Source organism: Tribolium madens, unplaced genomic scaffold, assembly GCF_015345945.1.
Source record: "Tribolium madens isolate multiple individuals breed KSU strain unplaced genomic scaffold, Tmad_KSU_1.1 Scaffold_1;HRSCAF=32;Tcas5.2_LG8, whole genome shotgun sequence".
In the NCBI taxonomy this organism is placed as follows: domain Eukaryota; kingdom Metazoa; phylum Arthropoda; class Insecta; order Coleoptera; family Tenebrionidae; genus Tribolium; species Tribolium madens.
The window spans coordinates 4,060,092-4,076,562 of NW_025400984.1; the positions used below are offsets into that span (position 1 = coordinate 4,060,092).

General features: G+C 36.6%; 2 protein-coding genes across 2 annotated transcripts; both read left to right on the forward strand.

Annotated features, from left to right (window-relative positions):
* Window positions 1-750: 750 nt before the first annotated feature.
* On the forward strand, window positions 751-7,430 carry LOC123003844 (RING finger protein unkempt). Its single transcript, XM_044396865.1, has 8 exons — window positions 751-880; window positions 984-1,193; window positions 1,279-1,565; window positions 3,838-3,973; window positions 4,026-4,228; window positions 4,280-4,392; window positions 4,449-4,722; window positions 4,773-7,430. The coding sequence occupies exons 1-8, from the start codon at window positions 822-824 to the stop codon at window positions 5,684-5,686; spliced, it is 2,196 nt and encodes a 731-aa protein (XP_044252800.1). The 5' UTR covers window positions 751-821; the 3' UTR covers window positions 5,687-7,430.
* Window positions 7,431-7,507: 77 nt separating this feature from the next.
* On the forward strand, window positions 7,508-16,404 carry LOC123004444 (tuberin). Its single transcript, XM_044397721.1, has 20 exons — window positions 7,508-7,653; window positions 7,703-7,833; window positions 7,882-8,270; window positions 8,320-8,494; window positions 8,544-8,744; window positions 8,793-9,259; window positions 9,308-9,473; window positions 9,520-9,726; window positions 9,777-10,014; window positions 10,062-10,183; window positions 10,235-10,553; window positions 10,606-10,802; window positions 10,858-11,509; window positions 14,126-14,332; window positions 14,435-14,677; window positions 14,728-15,048; window positions 15,170-15,517; window positions 15,564-15,895; window positions 15,947-16,117; window positions 16,163-16,404. Exons 1-20 carry the CDS (start codon window positions 7,590-7,592, stop codon window positions 16,352-16,354), a joined length of 5,142 nt encoding a protein of 1,713 aa, XP_044253656.1. The 5' UTR covers window positions 7,508-7,589; the 3' UTR covers window positions 16,355-16,404.
* Window positions 16,405-16,471: the final 67 nt, after the last annotated feature.

Here is a 16,471-nt window from a genome sequence, read left to right on the forward strand (position 1 = left end):
ACTTTTTTTTCCAAGATGTAATTTTTTTATTACTCAATTTTTAAGTTTGTTTTCGTCTAAGAAATCAAAATATTTCAAAAACTAAGCAAAATCGACTAAAAGTTTAGTTTAAAACCATCCCAATTAAAAACTACATCTAATAATGCAAAAAAATTGGTTGTTTCATTAAAAAAAACATAAGTTTGTAGTGTAATTTATTTTTGAATCACTTTGTATATTTGAATTTTAAATAGTGTAGGAAGTTTATGAATTTTGTATGCACATTTATAAATAATTAAATATTTAAAGGTCGATAATTGACAATTGACATTACTAACTTACTGGGACACCTTGTATTGCAATTAGTAGATCATAATTAAAAGCTAATTGACAATTTTAATGATAAAGAATATAATACTTGTTGAGATAGGTAATTATCCTTATTGAGGTATTAACCTTCATAATCCAACCATGACCGGTAATAGTGAAGCAATAAATAATAAAATAACGCTATTTAAACACTAAAAACACGTATTTTTTGCAATTTCCGAGGGGGCGTGCCCTGTCGCGTATGTCCCCCTTTACCCGTGCACGGTCACCTTTAACCATCCTCAAAATCAACGCTAAACTCCCTATAAATGACCCATACTCAGCCACCCAGCACCCATGGTTCCTCCCCTGGTCCCAAAATCAGGTGCTTTCCAATTGACCAAAACACAAATGTCCTTGAAGTTGGTAAAATTCTTCAATCAGTCTTCGCACGTGACCTAAATCGTGCATCGCCATTGGTCGGTTATGAGCGTGCCCTGCGCGAAACCACCGCGCATCTCAGTGATTACAAAATGCCGTCAGAGTCTAAACCTTTGTTGACAGCTCAGACGGAAAAGCCAAATCATTACTCGTAAGTGTATTTTTAGTGTTGTGTGTGGCGTCGCGACGCGCCCGACGGCGCTCCACCTCCGATTTTTCCACATTTCCGTCATCAAATCGTCGCTTTTTTCCAGATATTTGAAAGAGTTTCGCGTCGAGCAATGCCCGCTCTTCTTGCAACACAAATGTACACAGCATCGTCCATTCACCTGTTTTCACTGGCATTTCATGAACCAGCGGCGTAGACGGCCGGTGAGACGCAGGGACGGCACCTTCAACTACTCCGCCGACAACTATTGCACCAAATACGACGAAACGACGGGGATTTGCCCCGATGGCGACGAGTGAGTACACCTTTTTTGGTTAGCTCGGCTGTCATTGTGGGTGTGACAGGAGCGCACTTGATCAAAACAATAACAACACTTGCAGGTGCCCCTTTTTGCACCGGACAGCCGGGGACACCGAACGACGCTACCATTTGCGGTATTACAAGACATGCATGTGTGTGCACGACACCGATTCGAGGGGGTATTGTGTCAAAAATGGGCTGCATTGCGCCTTTGCACACGGGAGTCACGACCACAGACCCCCGGTTTATGATATTAAGGAGATTCAGGCCTTGGAAGCCGCCGAAGCCGAGGGCAGCGGCTCCGCCAACGGCCCCAATGCGCTAGACAAAGAACGGAATTTAATGAATGAGGATCCCAAATGGCAAGGTAACGGCTTAAGTGATAATTGACTAGGACAACAAGAGTTTGTTTGTGGGGTTTATAGTGACGTGATTACGCAAATTACAACGAGATCATTTGCCAAATGTATTATTACATCATTTACATGTGGTTTATAGCTGTTTTTTCTCTCTGTGTTGGCTCAAGTAATTGTGTTTACAGGAATCGAGTCAATTTATTGAAGGTAATAATTAGATTAGAGGTCTGTTGAGATAATTTTTATCTCGAGGATTTATTTCTACGAGAGATAAATACGTGAACTTTATTATTTCTTGGCGATCGAAAGGTCAGATTATTAAATGGTAAAGAGGTGATTTTCTATTGTATTCAAATCAGATCGAGATTACGAATTAAAAATGCATTTTTTCCATAATTACGCACGGAAAACAGTACTTGCGTGACTCATTTTGGCGGCAAAAGATTGAATTAGAGGAAGAAATTAATTAATTCAAAAATAAAGCGAATGAAACCACATATGCATACCTATCATATAAAAAAATACACATTTAGTGGAATGTAGGCTAATGTATTCATTTTTTCTATTGTATATTTTACTTAATTAGTTACAAGAAAATTTTGAAATAGAATGAAAAAATCAGAAGAGACCAACTGTTCTGATTTAGCCAGGACATGTTTAGGTTTTTATCGTCTTGTCTTGTTTTACGTTTATGTCCTGTACCGTCCCGATTTAAGGAGATTTTCATTTGCAGCAAAAACAAACTGTTTTTAAAGTTAAAAAGTTTCTTGTATATTAATTAAATGTCGATATATCAAATGTGGTCATTGTGTTTGGCCCCCTGAAAAAACTCAACGGAAAGTAGAAACACTCAAAATTCAATTAAAATTACTAAATTAAATATTAATTTGGCTTGAATGTTTTTTTTTTTAATGCTTGTAGAGAATGAATAGCTTTTCAAAGCAATTCATACAGAAAAGAAAACATTGAAATTAACACAAAACAATAAACTAATTAATAAATAATAAGTTAATAAATTAGACAAGGTGTTTCAGAATTCGCACCCCATGCCATGTAGAGTAAGATACCAGGATTCTATCTTTCAAAATTATGAGAGTTTAAATTTTGCACTTTGGCTCTTATTTATTTCTCTTGGAAAAATAGTTTTCTAAGTTTTTTTGCTACAGGCTATTAGAATAGGAAACGAGGAAGCTGTATCCTAAATTGTAACTATGTTTAACGTTATTTGTGACTTTTATTGGCAAAATTTTTGTACCTTTACTAAATAATTATAAAAATTATACAAAATCATCAGTAACTTCAAATTGACATAAACAATGACGAAATTTTTTAAACATTTTTTTCATGTTCCTGGTATCTTATCTTACCTAAAAAAATTCTCTGGGGCGCCAGTTCTGAAACACCTGTATGTGAATTGTAAATTACATAATTAGGGTTCAAAAAATAGTTTTTGTTGTTTATCTTAATATTTTGCTTCTTATACAAGATGCGCCAGAACTCGCGCTCCAGAGAAAAATGGAAAAAAATGTTTTAAAAATTCTATCTATACAAATTTCGAAGTTATGAGAGTTTAAATTTTGCACTAGACTTTATTTATTTCTGTTGGAAAAATGATTTTCTAAGTTTTTTTGCTACAGTCTATTAAAAGGGGAAACAAGAAACCTGTATCCTAAATTGTAACTCTGTTTAATATTATTTGTGGCTTTTATGGTCAAAAACATAAATAAAAACAAGATCATCTCATTAGTATCATTAAATAGACATAAAAAAATTTCAAATATCAAAATTTTTTAAACATTTTTTCCATGTTCCTGGTATCTTATTTTACTTGAAATTTTTGTTTGAGGCGCGAATTCTGACACTCTGTATACTTATATTTAAATATTTATACAATTACACAGGCAATACTTGATTTATTTTTTACTTTATCTTCTGGAATAAAGCTATTACAGTTATTTTTATTAATGTCTTGTATTTCATATTTCTTAAATTGGTCAACTTACGTAAAACACATTTTTAATTTCATGATTTATCCAACTTTTGTTTTTTGTTCCAAAATAAATATTTCATAATAATAGTAAATATAACAACAGTAGCTGCGGTTGTTTATATCCATTAGAAAAATATTATCAGCACATTTAAATGCCGTTGCAATGTCAAGGTTAGAAATGTTATTAGCGAAATAAAGCAACAAAAGAATGTTTTTCTTTCGTTAATTGAGGTTGTTGTAATCGAAAATTGTGATATAAATTTGCGCCGTCCATACAGGTCGCTTTTTTCTAGATACAAATTACGTTTTATCAAATTACAAAACGGAGCCTTGCAAAAGACCCCCTCGTTTATGTAGACAAGGATACGCCTGTCCTCAATATCACAATAGCAAAGACAAGCGAAGAAGTCCTCGGAAATTTAAATATCGGTAAGTGATAATTTCTGTACAAATTTTTAAACAACTCAATTCGAATTCCCAGATCAACACCATGTCCCAATGTAAAACACGGTGAGGAATGGGGTGAACCTGGTAATTGTGACGCCGGTGATTTGTGTTCCTACTGTCACACACGAACAGAACAACAATTTCATCCGGAAATTTACAAAAGCACCAAATGTAATGATGTACAACAATCGGGGTATTGTCCTAGGGGGGTGTTTTGTGCGTTTGCTCACGTTGAACGTAAGTAAAGTATGAAAATTGGGGATTTTGAGGAATTTTGACATTTTGTAGAGGAAATGGGGGTGTCGAGGGATACAGGAGAAAGTGGTACAAATTTTGCCGAGATATTATCAAATGCTCTTCCTCCTAGTTTAGATAAGAAAGAAAAAAGCAGCGATAGCTCAGTAAGTTCTTGATTTTTTAGTTTTATCTAAACTTTAAATAATATTTTTTTTATTAGAATGGTAGCAGTGAAGTTAGCGAGTCAGCATCGACGTCATCTTTAGGTTCAAATAGTTCACATAGTAAAGCTCCCGGATCACAATTAGCCCACAAATCGATACCATTTAATAGGTCTCTACCTCTGGGAGTAGAATTAAATAACAAATTATTAGCAATTGAAAAAGACCCAAGTTTGGACGTTTTAGAACGAGAAAAAATGAAACAATCGCTACGATTCCCCTTTGGTGGTGGTTTCTTTGGCTCGACTAATGACACCGTTGGCAGCGTAGTCGGTAAGTCAGTACTCTGTAATTATTTTAAATCCCTATTGGGCCCATTCAAGGCAACGCATTGGACGAATTGACACTCGACGATTCGTTAAATCTCTCCGGTCTCGACCGCGACTTAGAATCTGAATCACCGACAGTAACAAATTCAATATCAGTCGGTCTAGCATCGTCGGGTCTTTTGGGCAGTTCCGCCCCTGTTAACATTCCAGGATCGGCTCGTACCGGCTTGGGGGGTTTTAGCCCGACTAGTAACAGTCCCCTGCAACTCCACGGTGGTTTTCTATCGGCTCGTTTCTCCCAATCCGAACATATGGACTTTTTAAATCATTCACAAATTCAGCTCAGTAGTAGTGCATCAAAAATCAATTCCTATCAGAATTTTTTCGATTTTCCTCAAAGTATTTCGCCAACGTCGCGCAATCATAATAATTTTAGTATGTCGCCAAGTGTTAATAGCAACATGGAGGTGGCCCTCCTCAGAGAGGAGTTAAATTCGGCAAAAATGCAATTGAGTAGTTGGGAGGAGAGGCTACAACAGGCCCGGACTGCGTGTGATTTATGGAAACAAGCCTCCGAAGAGGCGAATAGGAAGACTCAATTAACTGAAACGAAACTAAACGAGACGGTAACACAATTGAATGAGACTGTAACACAATTGAATAGTTTGAAACAAGAGTTTGAGAAGTTGCAAGGGGGGCCGCATATTAGGAGTATAACCAATGTGGCCGAGTTGAGTAAATTGTCGTTAAGTGTGTTGAAAAATTTGCATGCGCAACTCAGACAGGACTTGGAGGAGATTGAAAAGGTTTTGTATCGCGAGACTGCGTCGAAATGTATGGTTTGTGAAGAGCGCAACAGGACTGTAACATTAAATTGCAATCATTTTGTTTTGTGTAGTACATGTGCCCTGACACAGAGTGAATGTCCCTATTGTCAAACACCTTTCAATTTGAGTAATAACATGTGAAATAGAGATGCTTAGGTGTGCGTGCAATTTTACCGAGTCTCGAGTTAAGTTACTCGGTGTGGTTGCACGCATTTAACAAATTTCTAATCTAAGATTATGATTTATTTTATTAGGCGCGATTTTGCAAAATTACCGAATTTGATTCGCAATTTTGGAGAATCGCTAAGTATTCAATTGAATTGTCCGTGTTTAAACTGGTCTGAATACTGCTGTGGAAACAATAAATTGTAAAATATTGAAAATTCTACCGAGGCATGGTTTTTTTCGTGCATTTATTTGGGCTGTGCACTGCATTTCTCTCAGATTTCTTTGACGGTTTCAATACGGACTCTTGTTAAATTTTAGTTAGGTAGGACTTTTCAAATTGAATTTAATTAAGTTTTTAAATGCTGCACTATTTAGAAACATATCAAGATTTATTTATTTCAAAGAAAAGTGTGAAAAGATTGTATTTTTATATGCGGAAATATTGTGATTATTTATGCGTTTACGAAAAATAGGCTTGTGCAGCAAAACAATTTTTCTTTATTTTTTTTTTTTATAAATGACTGATGCAATCGTATTTATTTGTAATGTAGATTTCCCCCTTTACATAACAGGTATGACCAATGTATTTTTCGTAACTAAAGCCGTTTGTAATAAGAGATGTTTTTATTTTTATCCCAGTGTTGATAATGTGCCACTAAAATTTGTTTTCATGCTGTTATGTAAATTGTTTTTCGAGTTATTGGAATTATTGCAAACAGCTTTAATGACTTTACATAAAATGTTTGTCATGGAATTCTATTTACAAAAAACATATACTTATACTTAGGTAGGTAGTTTTAATAAATAAATTATAAAATAAAAAGTAGTGGGCCTATAGTTATTACAACTACACACTTAGCAGTTAGGTATTTTCGTAGGTCAAAAAAACTGATTTTGTACAAGAGAATTAATTTTTTAATTGTATATATATATTAGAACGTACCGAGCGACTCAAAGTGAATTTTTACACGAAAAAATGTACAGACTAGAAGTATGCAATAATTGATCAAAATCTGTATTAAAAAGAGTTTTTTTGGCTTACATCATCCAGTTAGACTATATTTGAAAAAGTGAAAACATTGTCTTAAATAATATCTATTTGTCCATTGCATAAAATTTAGGCATTCGTTGTATTTTTAATAGTTGTTTAAAATTTCATTTATATAATTCAATGTAATGATTGTGTATTTTTAAAAAATATTAAATTAGAATTTCAAATTTATTTTTTCTATTTTATTTTTCAAATGTTAAGTTTTTATTTATTGAAATTTACTATTTTTGTTGAAGGCTGATCAAGACGTAACCAGTACAAACTATTAAATAAATACAATCTTCCTATGGAACCCGCGTATTAAAAAATGTTTCTAAATAATTATTGTAAGGTTTGATATTTTGGTTCTACACGGGGTTTTTAAACGGGCACGGTTATTGTTTGTTTGTTAACAACGAAGTCTTTCGCGTTTTTGCAAAAGTGTGTTTAAAGATCTGTATAGAACCATATTTTTCTAATGAGTACAAAATACGGATGGATTTTTCTGATAAAGTAGTTATTTTGGCAATATGTGTGTGTGGTGTAGTGTATAAAAAAACATATTTTTGAAATACACGGTTAGTGTCAAGTACTGTAAGGATTAATGTCGTTGGATTAGATTTAATCAAATTATGTATTGCTTTTATAAGTTATTATTTGTCCCTAAAATAAAAATGTGAATTTTAACAATTCTTATTAAAACTCTCCACAAAATCATTTAAATCCGGCGCTGTCCTAAAAACGCGCATGCGCAGTGTGTCATCTGTAACAACTAGGTTATGTTCAAAAAATTTCAAACTAAAAATGTAACAATTTTTCACGATTTATGAGCCCCAAAACTACAAGATGAGTAAAGACAAGACATTTCAAGAACGCCTAAAGAACATCTTTAAGAAAAAACCCGATTTAGGTATCCATCCCCTTTTTTCTCTCACTTTTTACCCAATTTTTTTTTCTAGTCAATGTACCCCCAAACCGCGAATTTATCTTAACCGATGAGATCCTCCGCGACCTTGGCAAGGACGCCCCAACCAACACCCGAGTCAAAGCAATGAAAGAACTAACCCCACATTTGGCCAAACTGGAACCTGTAATTCGGCCCCCCGATTTACAAAACAAAACTAATCGCTGGTTTTAGAATGGGGTTGAGAAGTTGTGGAGTTGCATCCAAGACATGTTCCTGCGCGAGTACCCTAACGACGTGCGCCACGCCACTTTTACCTTCCTTCAAAGTGTGATCCGCAGCCAGTTTGACAGGATTGATGTGATGAGGGCGCAATTTTTTCGCTTTATCAAACACCACGATAACCCCCAGGATGTGGCCTCCAGAGTGGACCTCTTAGCCGCTTTGACAAACGATGGGAAGGAAGTAGAGCACTTTGAGGAGGAAATCGGGCCGTTTTTGCTCAACTGGATCACAGATGTCACTCGCGTGGGGAAATTACACGAATTTTTGAAAATTCTAGACAACGTGATTAAATTTAATTCGCCACATTTGGACGAATACACAATGACTGGTTACGTCAAGTGAGACTTGCAAAGAAATTAAAATTTTTACTCATTTTCCGATTTTTAGACACATTTGCGTCTTGTGCTGCAACACGAATCAATTCCCGATTGTTATTCTATGTTTACAAATACTGGGGACTGTCGTGGCGTACAGTATTTTGCCCCCAGAGTCATTATCACAGTTTGTGGGTACTCTGTGTCGGACAGTAAACATCAAATGTTACTGTCCCGCCAGTTGGAAGGTTACAAACCCCCCAAAATCACCACCACATTTAATGAAATCATTTTCAGACCATGAAAAACCTACTAGGGACCCATTTGGGGCACTCAACTCTATTCACAATGTGCCGTTTTTTGCAAGAACCGAATTTAAAACACGACGCGGGGCTCATGAGGGGCTGTGTCTTCTACATACACATGGCATTGTGGGACATTAACTCGATGCAAAATCTTTGTTGCCCCCCTAGTTCCGTCTTGCCATCGGTTTTACAAGTATAGAAAAAAATCAATCCGGCTGTGAGATTATCTGTCATTTTTTAGGCGGTTCGATGTAACCACCCGTCAGTGGCGTACGAGGTTATTTTAGGGATTCAAAAATTGATAAATAAACAAGGATTGGATTTATTGGAGCCCACATGGGATATAATTCTTGAAATTATTTTACATATAGTTAAACAAGTCGAATTGGCCCCAAATGAAGTTCCTAATAATTCAACAGCTACGACATTGCATGAAATTTTGAACACAATTGAGAATTTGATCGAAGTTGGGAGTTACAAAGGGTCAATGAATCAATTTTTTGCTGTCATTCATGAATGTTCAAGTGATCGACCGGAAACGAGCGTTTTAAAATTAATTAAATATCAATCTAAAAGTATCAGACCGACCGAAAGTGCCTGGTTACAAAATTTATTCAATTTGCTTAGTAATTATTTCAAGCCGGAAGTTAGAACTAACATCCGGTTGAAAGTTTTGAACGTGCTTGAGGACACGATACGACTTTACGGGTATACGAATATTTTTCGCTAAAAAGTTGGCTAAACTGTTCATTTTAGACTCTATGAAGACGAACTTATCAACCATATTGTCATACCACATATGCAAAATATCGCTCAAGATGACAATGTTGTGGTCAGGTCTGAAGTAGCGAAGCTTTTAGTCGACTTATGCAAAAATTACACTAGCAACATTTGCACCGAACTACTAGAAATCCTCGAAAAGGTGAGTTGTAATCTGACACGGACCGCAGACTAAACACTTGCCGTAGCTACTACAACGCCCACCGAATCTAAACAACGAAAGCGATTTTTTGGACATTGGTGTTTTAGTCCCCGGATTGGTCCAAGTTTTCGCGCGGAAAATCCATAAACTACCATCAACCCACGCCGTCTTGATTTACAAAATTTTCGTTAATTTCCTCGAACGGAACTTACTTAAACCGGCATTTAAGGAATTTAATCAAAGTCGGCTCCTGGTAAAACCGTGTTTTGTTACCACCACGAATTTTACATTTTTTTCCTGTAGATTTTTGATTGTTTGTTGAGTATGCGGGCCGATAACTATTGTCGCGTGGGGTTCCCCGACCCAGAAACGAAACAAATGAAATATAGTCCGTATCTGTGTGTTAGTTACAAACCCATGGAACCGATTGTAACATCACCGCCTACTACGTCTCCAAGCCAAACACCGATTTGTAAAGTGACGTATCTGGCGATCGAGAGTGCCTTTAAATTGTTTTTGAATTATTTGGAGAATGAGAAAGGTTGGTAAGTGTTTTGTTATGCTTGTTTGTAAACATAAAATCTCCAGATTGGGAAGTTTTGAAACTCGTTATGGAAAAATTGCCAAAAATGTTGGGCAATAAAGCTATAATTTTAACGAAAAATGGAAATCCGGATCTGAACAACCTTGTTGAAGTCTTGTGTTCCATGGTAAGAAAAAAAATTGATGGTTAGTTTATAATAAATGAGGTAATTTTTCAGTTGCAACACAGATCACTAAATTTAAGTGAAGTGAAAGTGACTCGTTTGGAGTTTCAAACCGCTGTGGTGTCAGTCATGGTGGCGCTGTCGTCGTATGGGAATAACCTAGACCAGTACCACCAACAGTTACTAATAAATACCCTAACCCGGAGCACCGGAACCGACCCACGTTGTTCCCGTCAATCAATAAACTCCCTAACAATTTGTATGGTCGACATGCGAGAAACAATGATGAAATTACTACCCGATGTTCTCCTTCGACTGTCAAAAATTTCCGCTACCAAATATATCGCAATGCCAGTATTGGAATTTCTATCAAGTGAGCTTGGTTCAAATGTCACACTCGAGTGTTTTCATTGGTTGAATTTTAGCCCTATCGCAGTTACCCAACGTCTATGCGAATTTCGTTGGTGACCAATACATGGCCGTCTTTGCTATAGCCCTTCCATACACCAACCCTTTCAAATATGACAATTATATAGTGTCATTGGCTTATCACGTGATCTCAGTTTGGTTCCTAAAATGTCGTTTACCGTTTAGACGCGACTTTGTCAAATTTATAGTGAGCGTAAGTCATTTGTTTAATTTTTTTGTGTAAAATTTTTGACAGTTTTCTTTAACAGGGTTTGCAAACTAACGTTATGGTCCCCTTTCAAGAGTTGAGTCAGTTTAAACTGAGCTTGAGTAGTATGAATCAGGACAGTTCCGACCGTAAACGCAGTTCCAGTCTCACCGAGCAGGGCTCCCGACGTCGTGTCAAGCCCGACCCTAGCAAAAAGAGCCCCTTTATACAGAAAACCCCCCGCGATAAGACCGTTTTAACGTTTTACGAGGAGTTAAATGAGACTTGTATCGATTTGATGGCTCGTTACACTTATTCACCGTGCAGTGCTCTACCCTCGAGACTCCCAACCGCCGAGTTTTTACTCAATGGGGGCATCTCCAAGTCGTGGATGTTGGGGAATAAACTAATAACGATCACGACGAGTGGTTGTACCGAACGAGTATTGAAACATGGCGTTTGCGATAAGTGTTGGTCGTTGTGCAGTTCGCATAATAATAGCAAAATAGCGAGGTATGCGAGAAGTAATAGCGGGAATGAGGAGAAAGAGTCGTTTTTGCCAAGGCAGGGCTCGACGGATAAGGGGGAGGAGGCGAAGAGGTACGATTCGGCCAATTTGCCCAAGTTGATTGGGGGAGACGAGAGAAAGGAGGCGCCAGTGTGTGCGTGCTGGTGTCAAGGGTGGGCCGAGGTGCTGATCAGGAGGCCAACAGGTAAAAAAATAAGCAAAGACCTTTATGCGAAAAAAATACATAACCATTAATATCAAAAGAGTAATGAAAAAATTAAGAAAAAGTACAGTTGACTCGTTATAAGTTGGCGAGAAATTCAACAAAAAAAATAAATAAAAAAATCCAAATGCACTCAGCCTACGGTATCTTCTTCTGCTAAAATTATTATTAAAGTAAATTTGAACTCGTCTTCTACAAATTTTGAAATAGAATTTGAGAAATAAAACATTTCATCTAGAACATAACTAATTTCTATTCATAATTTAATAAATACTTACTATTACTACACTCAAAAATCACAAATTCACACACTTTACTTGGCGATAAACAAAATAAAAAATAAAATAAATAAATGCACTAACCTTTATGGCATCTTCTTCTGCTACCCTTTGTAGCAATTCGCCTCTGCTTCTTAAACGGACCTACTGAAAATAAAGAAACACAAAATCAATTAAATGTGTTATTCAATCAGTTCAATTAAATATTAAATAAAATTTCAATGTGATTTTTCTAAAAAAACAAAGGTATTGTTGACTTACCCTTTAATCCGGATCCTTGTAGCACGATTGTCTTCTCCATTTCCCTCATTGGCATTCACAAATCACTCAAAATTTTAAAAATTGCGCACTACTAAATGCCTATTAGATACTTTATTTTATTAGATTAGAAAACACCCAACAACCATTTCTACACAATTCCGCACTGAACCACGAAATAAGTAATAAGTATTACAATTCAAGTGACTCGTTCGGGAGCTTCGCTAAGACTGACTCGTTATTGAAATAATTCCCAAAAACGGCACAAAAACCCATTTCGTAACAGTTCCGGTGTTTAAGGCTGCGTAATCCAGCCCATTCGCCGCGTCACAAAGTAATTCGAATATTACCCAATCTCATGTCACAATTTTTTGCGCCCTTTATACCGTGCGATCAAATAAAAAATAAATTAGAGTAGACGTCGATTAAATTCTACAGTTGGTAACACATTGGCTGGGAATCTGAGCTGAAAATTTTCCACACAAACTGAAAGTGAAAATGACCATCCACCGTTTTCCTCTTGTACAGCAATAAAAAAAAATTCTGCTTTAAAGTGAACATTATTTCACTCAAAAGGAATAAAACGCAAACTTGTCAAAGTTTCCGCTGACATTTGATGTCAAAAATCAGGATTGCCATCTGAAGGACTTTAATTACCGCCTACTCTAATTTATTTATTTTTTTGATTGCACGGTACTTATTGTTTACACAACAAACCGATTTTAAGTCGAACAACCCCCTAATCCGTCAGATATGACGTCAAAATGTTCGCATCTGATTGGCTACGGGATAGCGTCTTGATGGTCCAAATATGAACTTTTACCAAAAATTTACTTTTGTTTGTTTAAAGGTGACAATCAAATTTTTACTTGCCATTAATCGATTTATAAAAGACGAAATAAAATTTAATTCAGGACTAAACATATCTGAATTAAGTTGTCAGTTTCTTTACTTTTTCAAACATCAAATTATTCACAAATTAAAATTTCATTGCAATTAAGAATGCTCTATTAATAATTTTTTAAAAGGAAAATGTGAAATTTGTTTAAAATAAAAATGTGTCTAAGGCTACGCCATTGTTTCTCGCAACTCGAACCGAGGTTTGCCGATTTACTCCCTCGGCAAGCTCCGGACTTCGCCAACTGTATTAGTTTGCGATTCAGAAATCAAGGAAATCAAAAGAAAATTCAATATTGACAGATGGTGTTGTCAAATAACAAAAATGTCAGAAAATGGGTTAAAATTTCAAATTGTTAATTTATGATATTAGTCAAAATGGACCTCAAAAGTTTGTCTAGATATACTATCACTTATTTACATTGTTTTAAAAATAAATAGTTTTCATATTTTTGAATCTTTTTTCTGTTTTCCAAATCTAGTTGCTTAGTGGTAAATGAGGTTATATTTACCGATTATAGAGAACGCTGGCACACTTGTAGTTTATTAATTCTTCTTAATTATAAAACACAAATTGTTTGTTTTAATATAAATTAGCACAAAAACGCAAAAACCACAAACGCTGTCAAAAAAATTATTGAATTGCTGCCAACACGAAAACTACAACCTATCAGGGGTACCAAAATAAGTAGAATTTTGTAATTTTGATTTTTTAAAAATAATAAAGTGAATAATAAGAGGAATATATTTTAGATGTAGACATAAAATGAGGTCTGAGTTTTAATTTATATTGTCTTATAAAAAATCAGTCAATGATTTTTATCGAAAATTGTCAAGCCAACTAGATTTCAAAAAACAAAAATGGTTTTTGTGAAAGTTTTCACATGGCGTTGCACGTTTTTTACTTCCTAATTCAACAATAAAGCACTTGGAGGACATGTTTGTGTTTCCAAAAAGCAAATTTAATGCAAATTGTCTCAAAAATAAATATTTGTATTTAAAAAAATCTAAAGAAGCAGACTAAATTTTATTTGAAGTGAATTTCTTCACTTCCTCGCAATTTTTAATAACGTTTTTGTGCCTTTATTTGACACACAAACGACTCATTTTGTATACAGGATGTTCTTGCTACTTGACCCAATTATTTCAAAAATTTTCAATTTAGGCAACGTGTCTTGGGTCATGAAGGTGCAAAACCAGGTGTCCTTCAAGCAGCATATTTTCGAGTTTCCCCTCAACGAAATGTCGACTTTGTACATGCCTGACCTGTTCTTCGAACCGAGTTCAGCCATTTCGATCGAAGAACAAGAAGAAACGGAAGATTTTGAAGAAGTTGCACCATCTTCAAGCAGTCGTCCGGTCAGCGTTCCAGGTTTGATTCATTTATTGTGTTACTAATCGCATGCTTGAATGTTTTGCCGTTTAATTGGATTTTTGATCGAATCGAGATTGATTTTTTTAACTCAAATTCAAGGCTCACCCACCAAACAGTCTCTATCTAGGCAAAGTTCGCGCGACAGCGCCGACGACGAACTAGAATTCGTTTACGATGACGGAACGAAATCGCGAAATCCGGTGCGTCGTTCGAATTCTAGTCCGGAAATGGCGAACTGGAAGAATCCATTCGTCCATCAAAAAATCGAAAACGAATCGGAAATTCCCAAAAAGGACGTCAGAGTGAGCTGTGAGGCGATCCCGGAGGAGATTCTCGGAATGGGTGAGTGGAAAAAATCGTCGATGTGACTCGGGTTTATTGGACTCTTGTAGGAACAAGTCCACCGACTGGAGAGCCCCCGAAACCGCAAGAACAGCCCCAACACCCTTCCCTTCTCACTTGTTACAGTTATCCGGGGTCGTCGCCCCCCGGTGAAAGTGGTATAGCCCCCAAACCGTACAAGACAGTCCCGGCGTCCCCGAATCAGATCAATTCCCAGTCACAACCGACTTTCCCACAGGATTCTAACGTCCTTGATCGTCCTAATAATCTACCAAATTTGGCCAGTTTAACTCCTTTGACTACTAAACCGCCCCAAAGCCCCACTCAGACCTCGCCAAGACTGCAGAGACACTCAGAGAGAGAAAAAGAGGGTAATTTGGGCAGAATTAATTTTTATTTTATTTTTTGGGTTAGTTGGGATTTGGGTACTAACAAATATCGATTCTTTGACAATTTAAAATTTTCGTTTCATTTTTTTTTTTTTCGTCACAGGAACCTCGATTCAAAAAAGCTCGTCTTCGTCCAAGATCGAGAAAAATCGGGCAAAAACCGTAGACGCGAGTTTAGCAGAAAAGCGCGATCGGTTGCATACGATTTCGGTCATGAGCACATCGACCCGAAAGCCGACGCCACCGAAAAAAGTCCCGAAGGAAATACTCAAAAGTGGGTTAAACCCAAGTTTTGTGTTTCTCCAATTGTACCACACTGCATGTTTTGGGAGTACCACCGAGGTGCCACTTTACGTCCCCTCGTGTACTGTTATCGACCGAGCGATCGGTATTTTAGACCGGATGTACCCATACGAGGTGCACAAAATCGGGGTTTTGTACATTAATGAAGGTTGGTAGCACTGCTTTGTGTTAAGTTTTTGTCACGTGACTTTCAGGTCAAGTCGATAAGGAAGCTGAAATTTTGCGAAATACCTGTGGGTGTGTCCGTTATATGGAGTTTTTGCAGAATTTGGGGACTTTGATACGATTGGCTGATGTCAATCCACGTGATATTTATCTAGGGGGCGTGGATCAGGGCGGAGCCGATGGGAAATACATGTATACGCATCAGGACGATTTGGTTATGTTGGCGTTTCATGTGGCCACTTTGATGCCAAATAAAGACAGTGACCCAAATGGGAATTACAAAAAGGCTCATGTGGGAAATGATAACGTTGTCATTGTGTATAATAACAGTGGACAAGAGTTTGACATTAGTACGTTTAGGGTAGGTGGAGCGGTAGGCGTGGCTTGATTGCTGACTTTCCATTGGTTGCAGAGTCAGGTGACTCTGGCTTACATCATCGTTGAACCACTCGACTATCAGTGCAATAAAGTCGAGGTTAAGGTCAAGTCAGACTTGTTGAAAATTATTGGATCAAACGAAGTTATAGTTGTTTCGGATCAAAGTGTGTCAATTCTAGTGAGACAACTTGCCATACATGCCGATGTAAGTTTGTAGGTGTGTTAGACTTTGTTTTAATTTTTTTTACAGTTGGCAGCGACTGTTCTCAACTCGTTACGAAGTCACGCGACTGATCCCTACGCTTCTAATTGGTTGGAAAGACTGAGAAAATTGAAAAATCTAAAAGAGAAAGTTATACAGGAAAACAATAAGAGGAAGGAGGCACAAAAAGGCTTCAGCGAGGAGAAAGATATCGTCGAAGACTTTACCGACTTTACATAATATTTTTTGTTGCATTTCTATTACTAATACCCAATATATTATTAATTGTATTTTGTTTTTTTTCTCAGGGGAAGTACCCACAATTGACTTACCAAAACTTTGGCTCCTCCCTTAATA

Coding starts and splice junctions, on each gene's coding strand:
- LOC123003844 (XM_044396865.1), top strand. CDS start 822: ATGCCGTCAGAGTCTAAACCTTTGTTGACAGCTCAGACGGAAAAGCCA. Junction 1,566..3,837: donor TGAGGATCCCAAATGGCAAG/GTAACGGCTTAA, acceptor GCTTTTTTCTAG/ATACAAATTACGTTTTATCA. Junction 4,229..4,279: donor TGCGTTTGCTCACGTTGAAC/GTAAGTAAAGTA, acceptor GACATTTTGTAG/AGGAAATGGGGGTGTCGAGG.
- LOC123004444 (XM_044397721.1), top strand. CDS start 7,590: ATGAGTAAAGACAAGACATTTCAAGAACGCCTAAAGAACATCTTTAAG. Junction 11,510..14,125: donor GCTGATCAGGAGGCCAACAG/GTAAAAAAATAA, acceptor TTTTCAATTTAG/GCAACGTGTCTTGGGTCATG. Junction 14,678..14,727: donor GGAGGAGATTCTCGGAATGG/GTGAGTGGAAAA, acceptor GGACTCTTGTAG/GAACAAGTCCACCGACTGGA.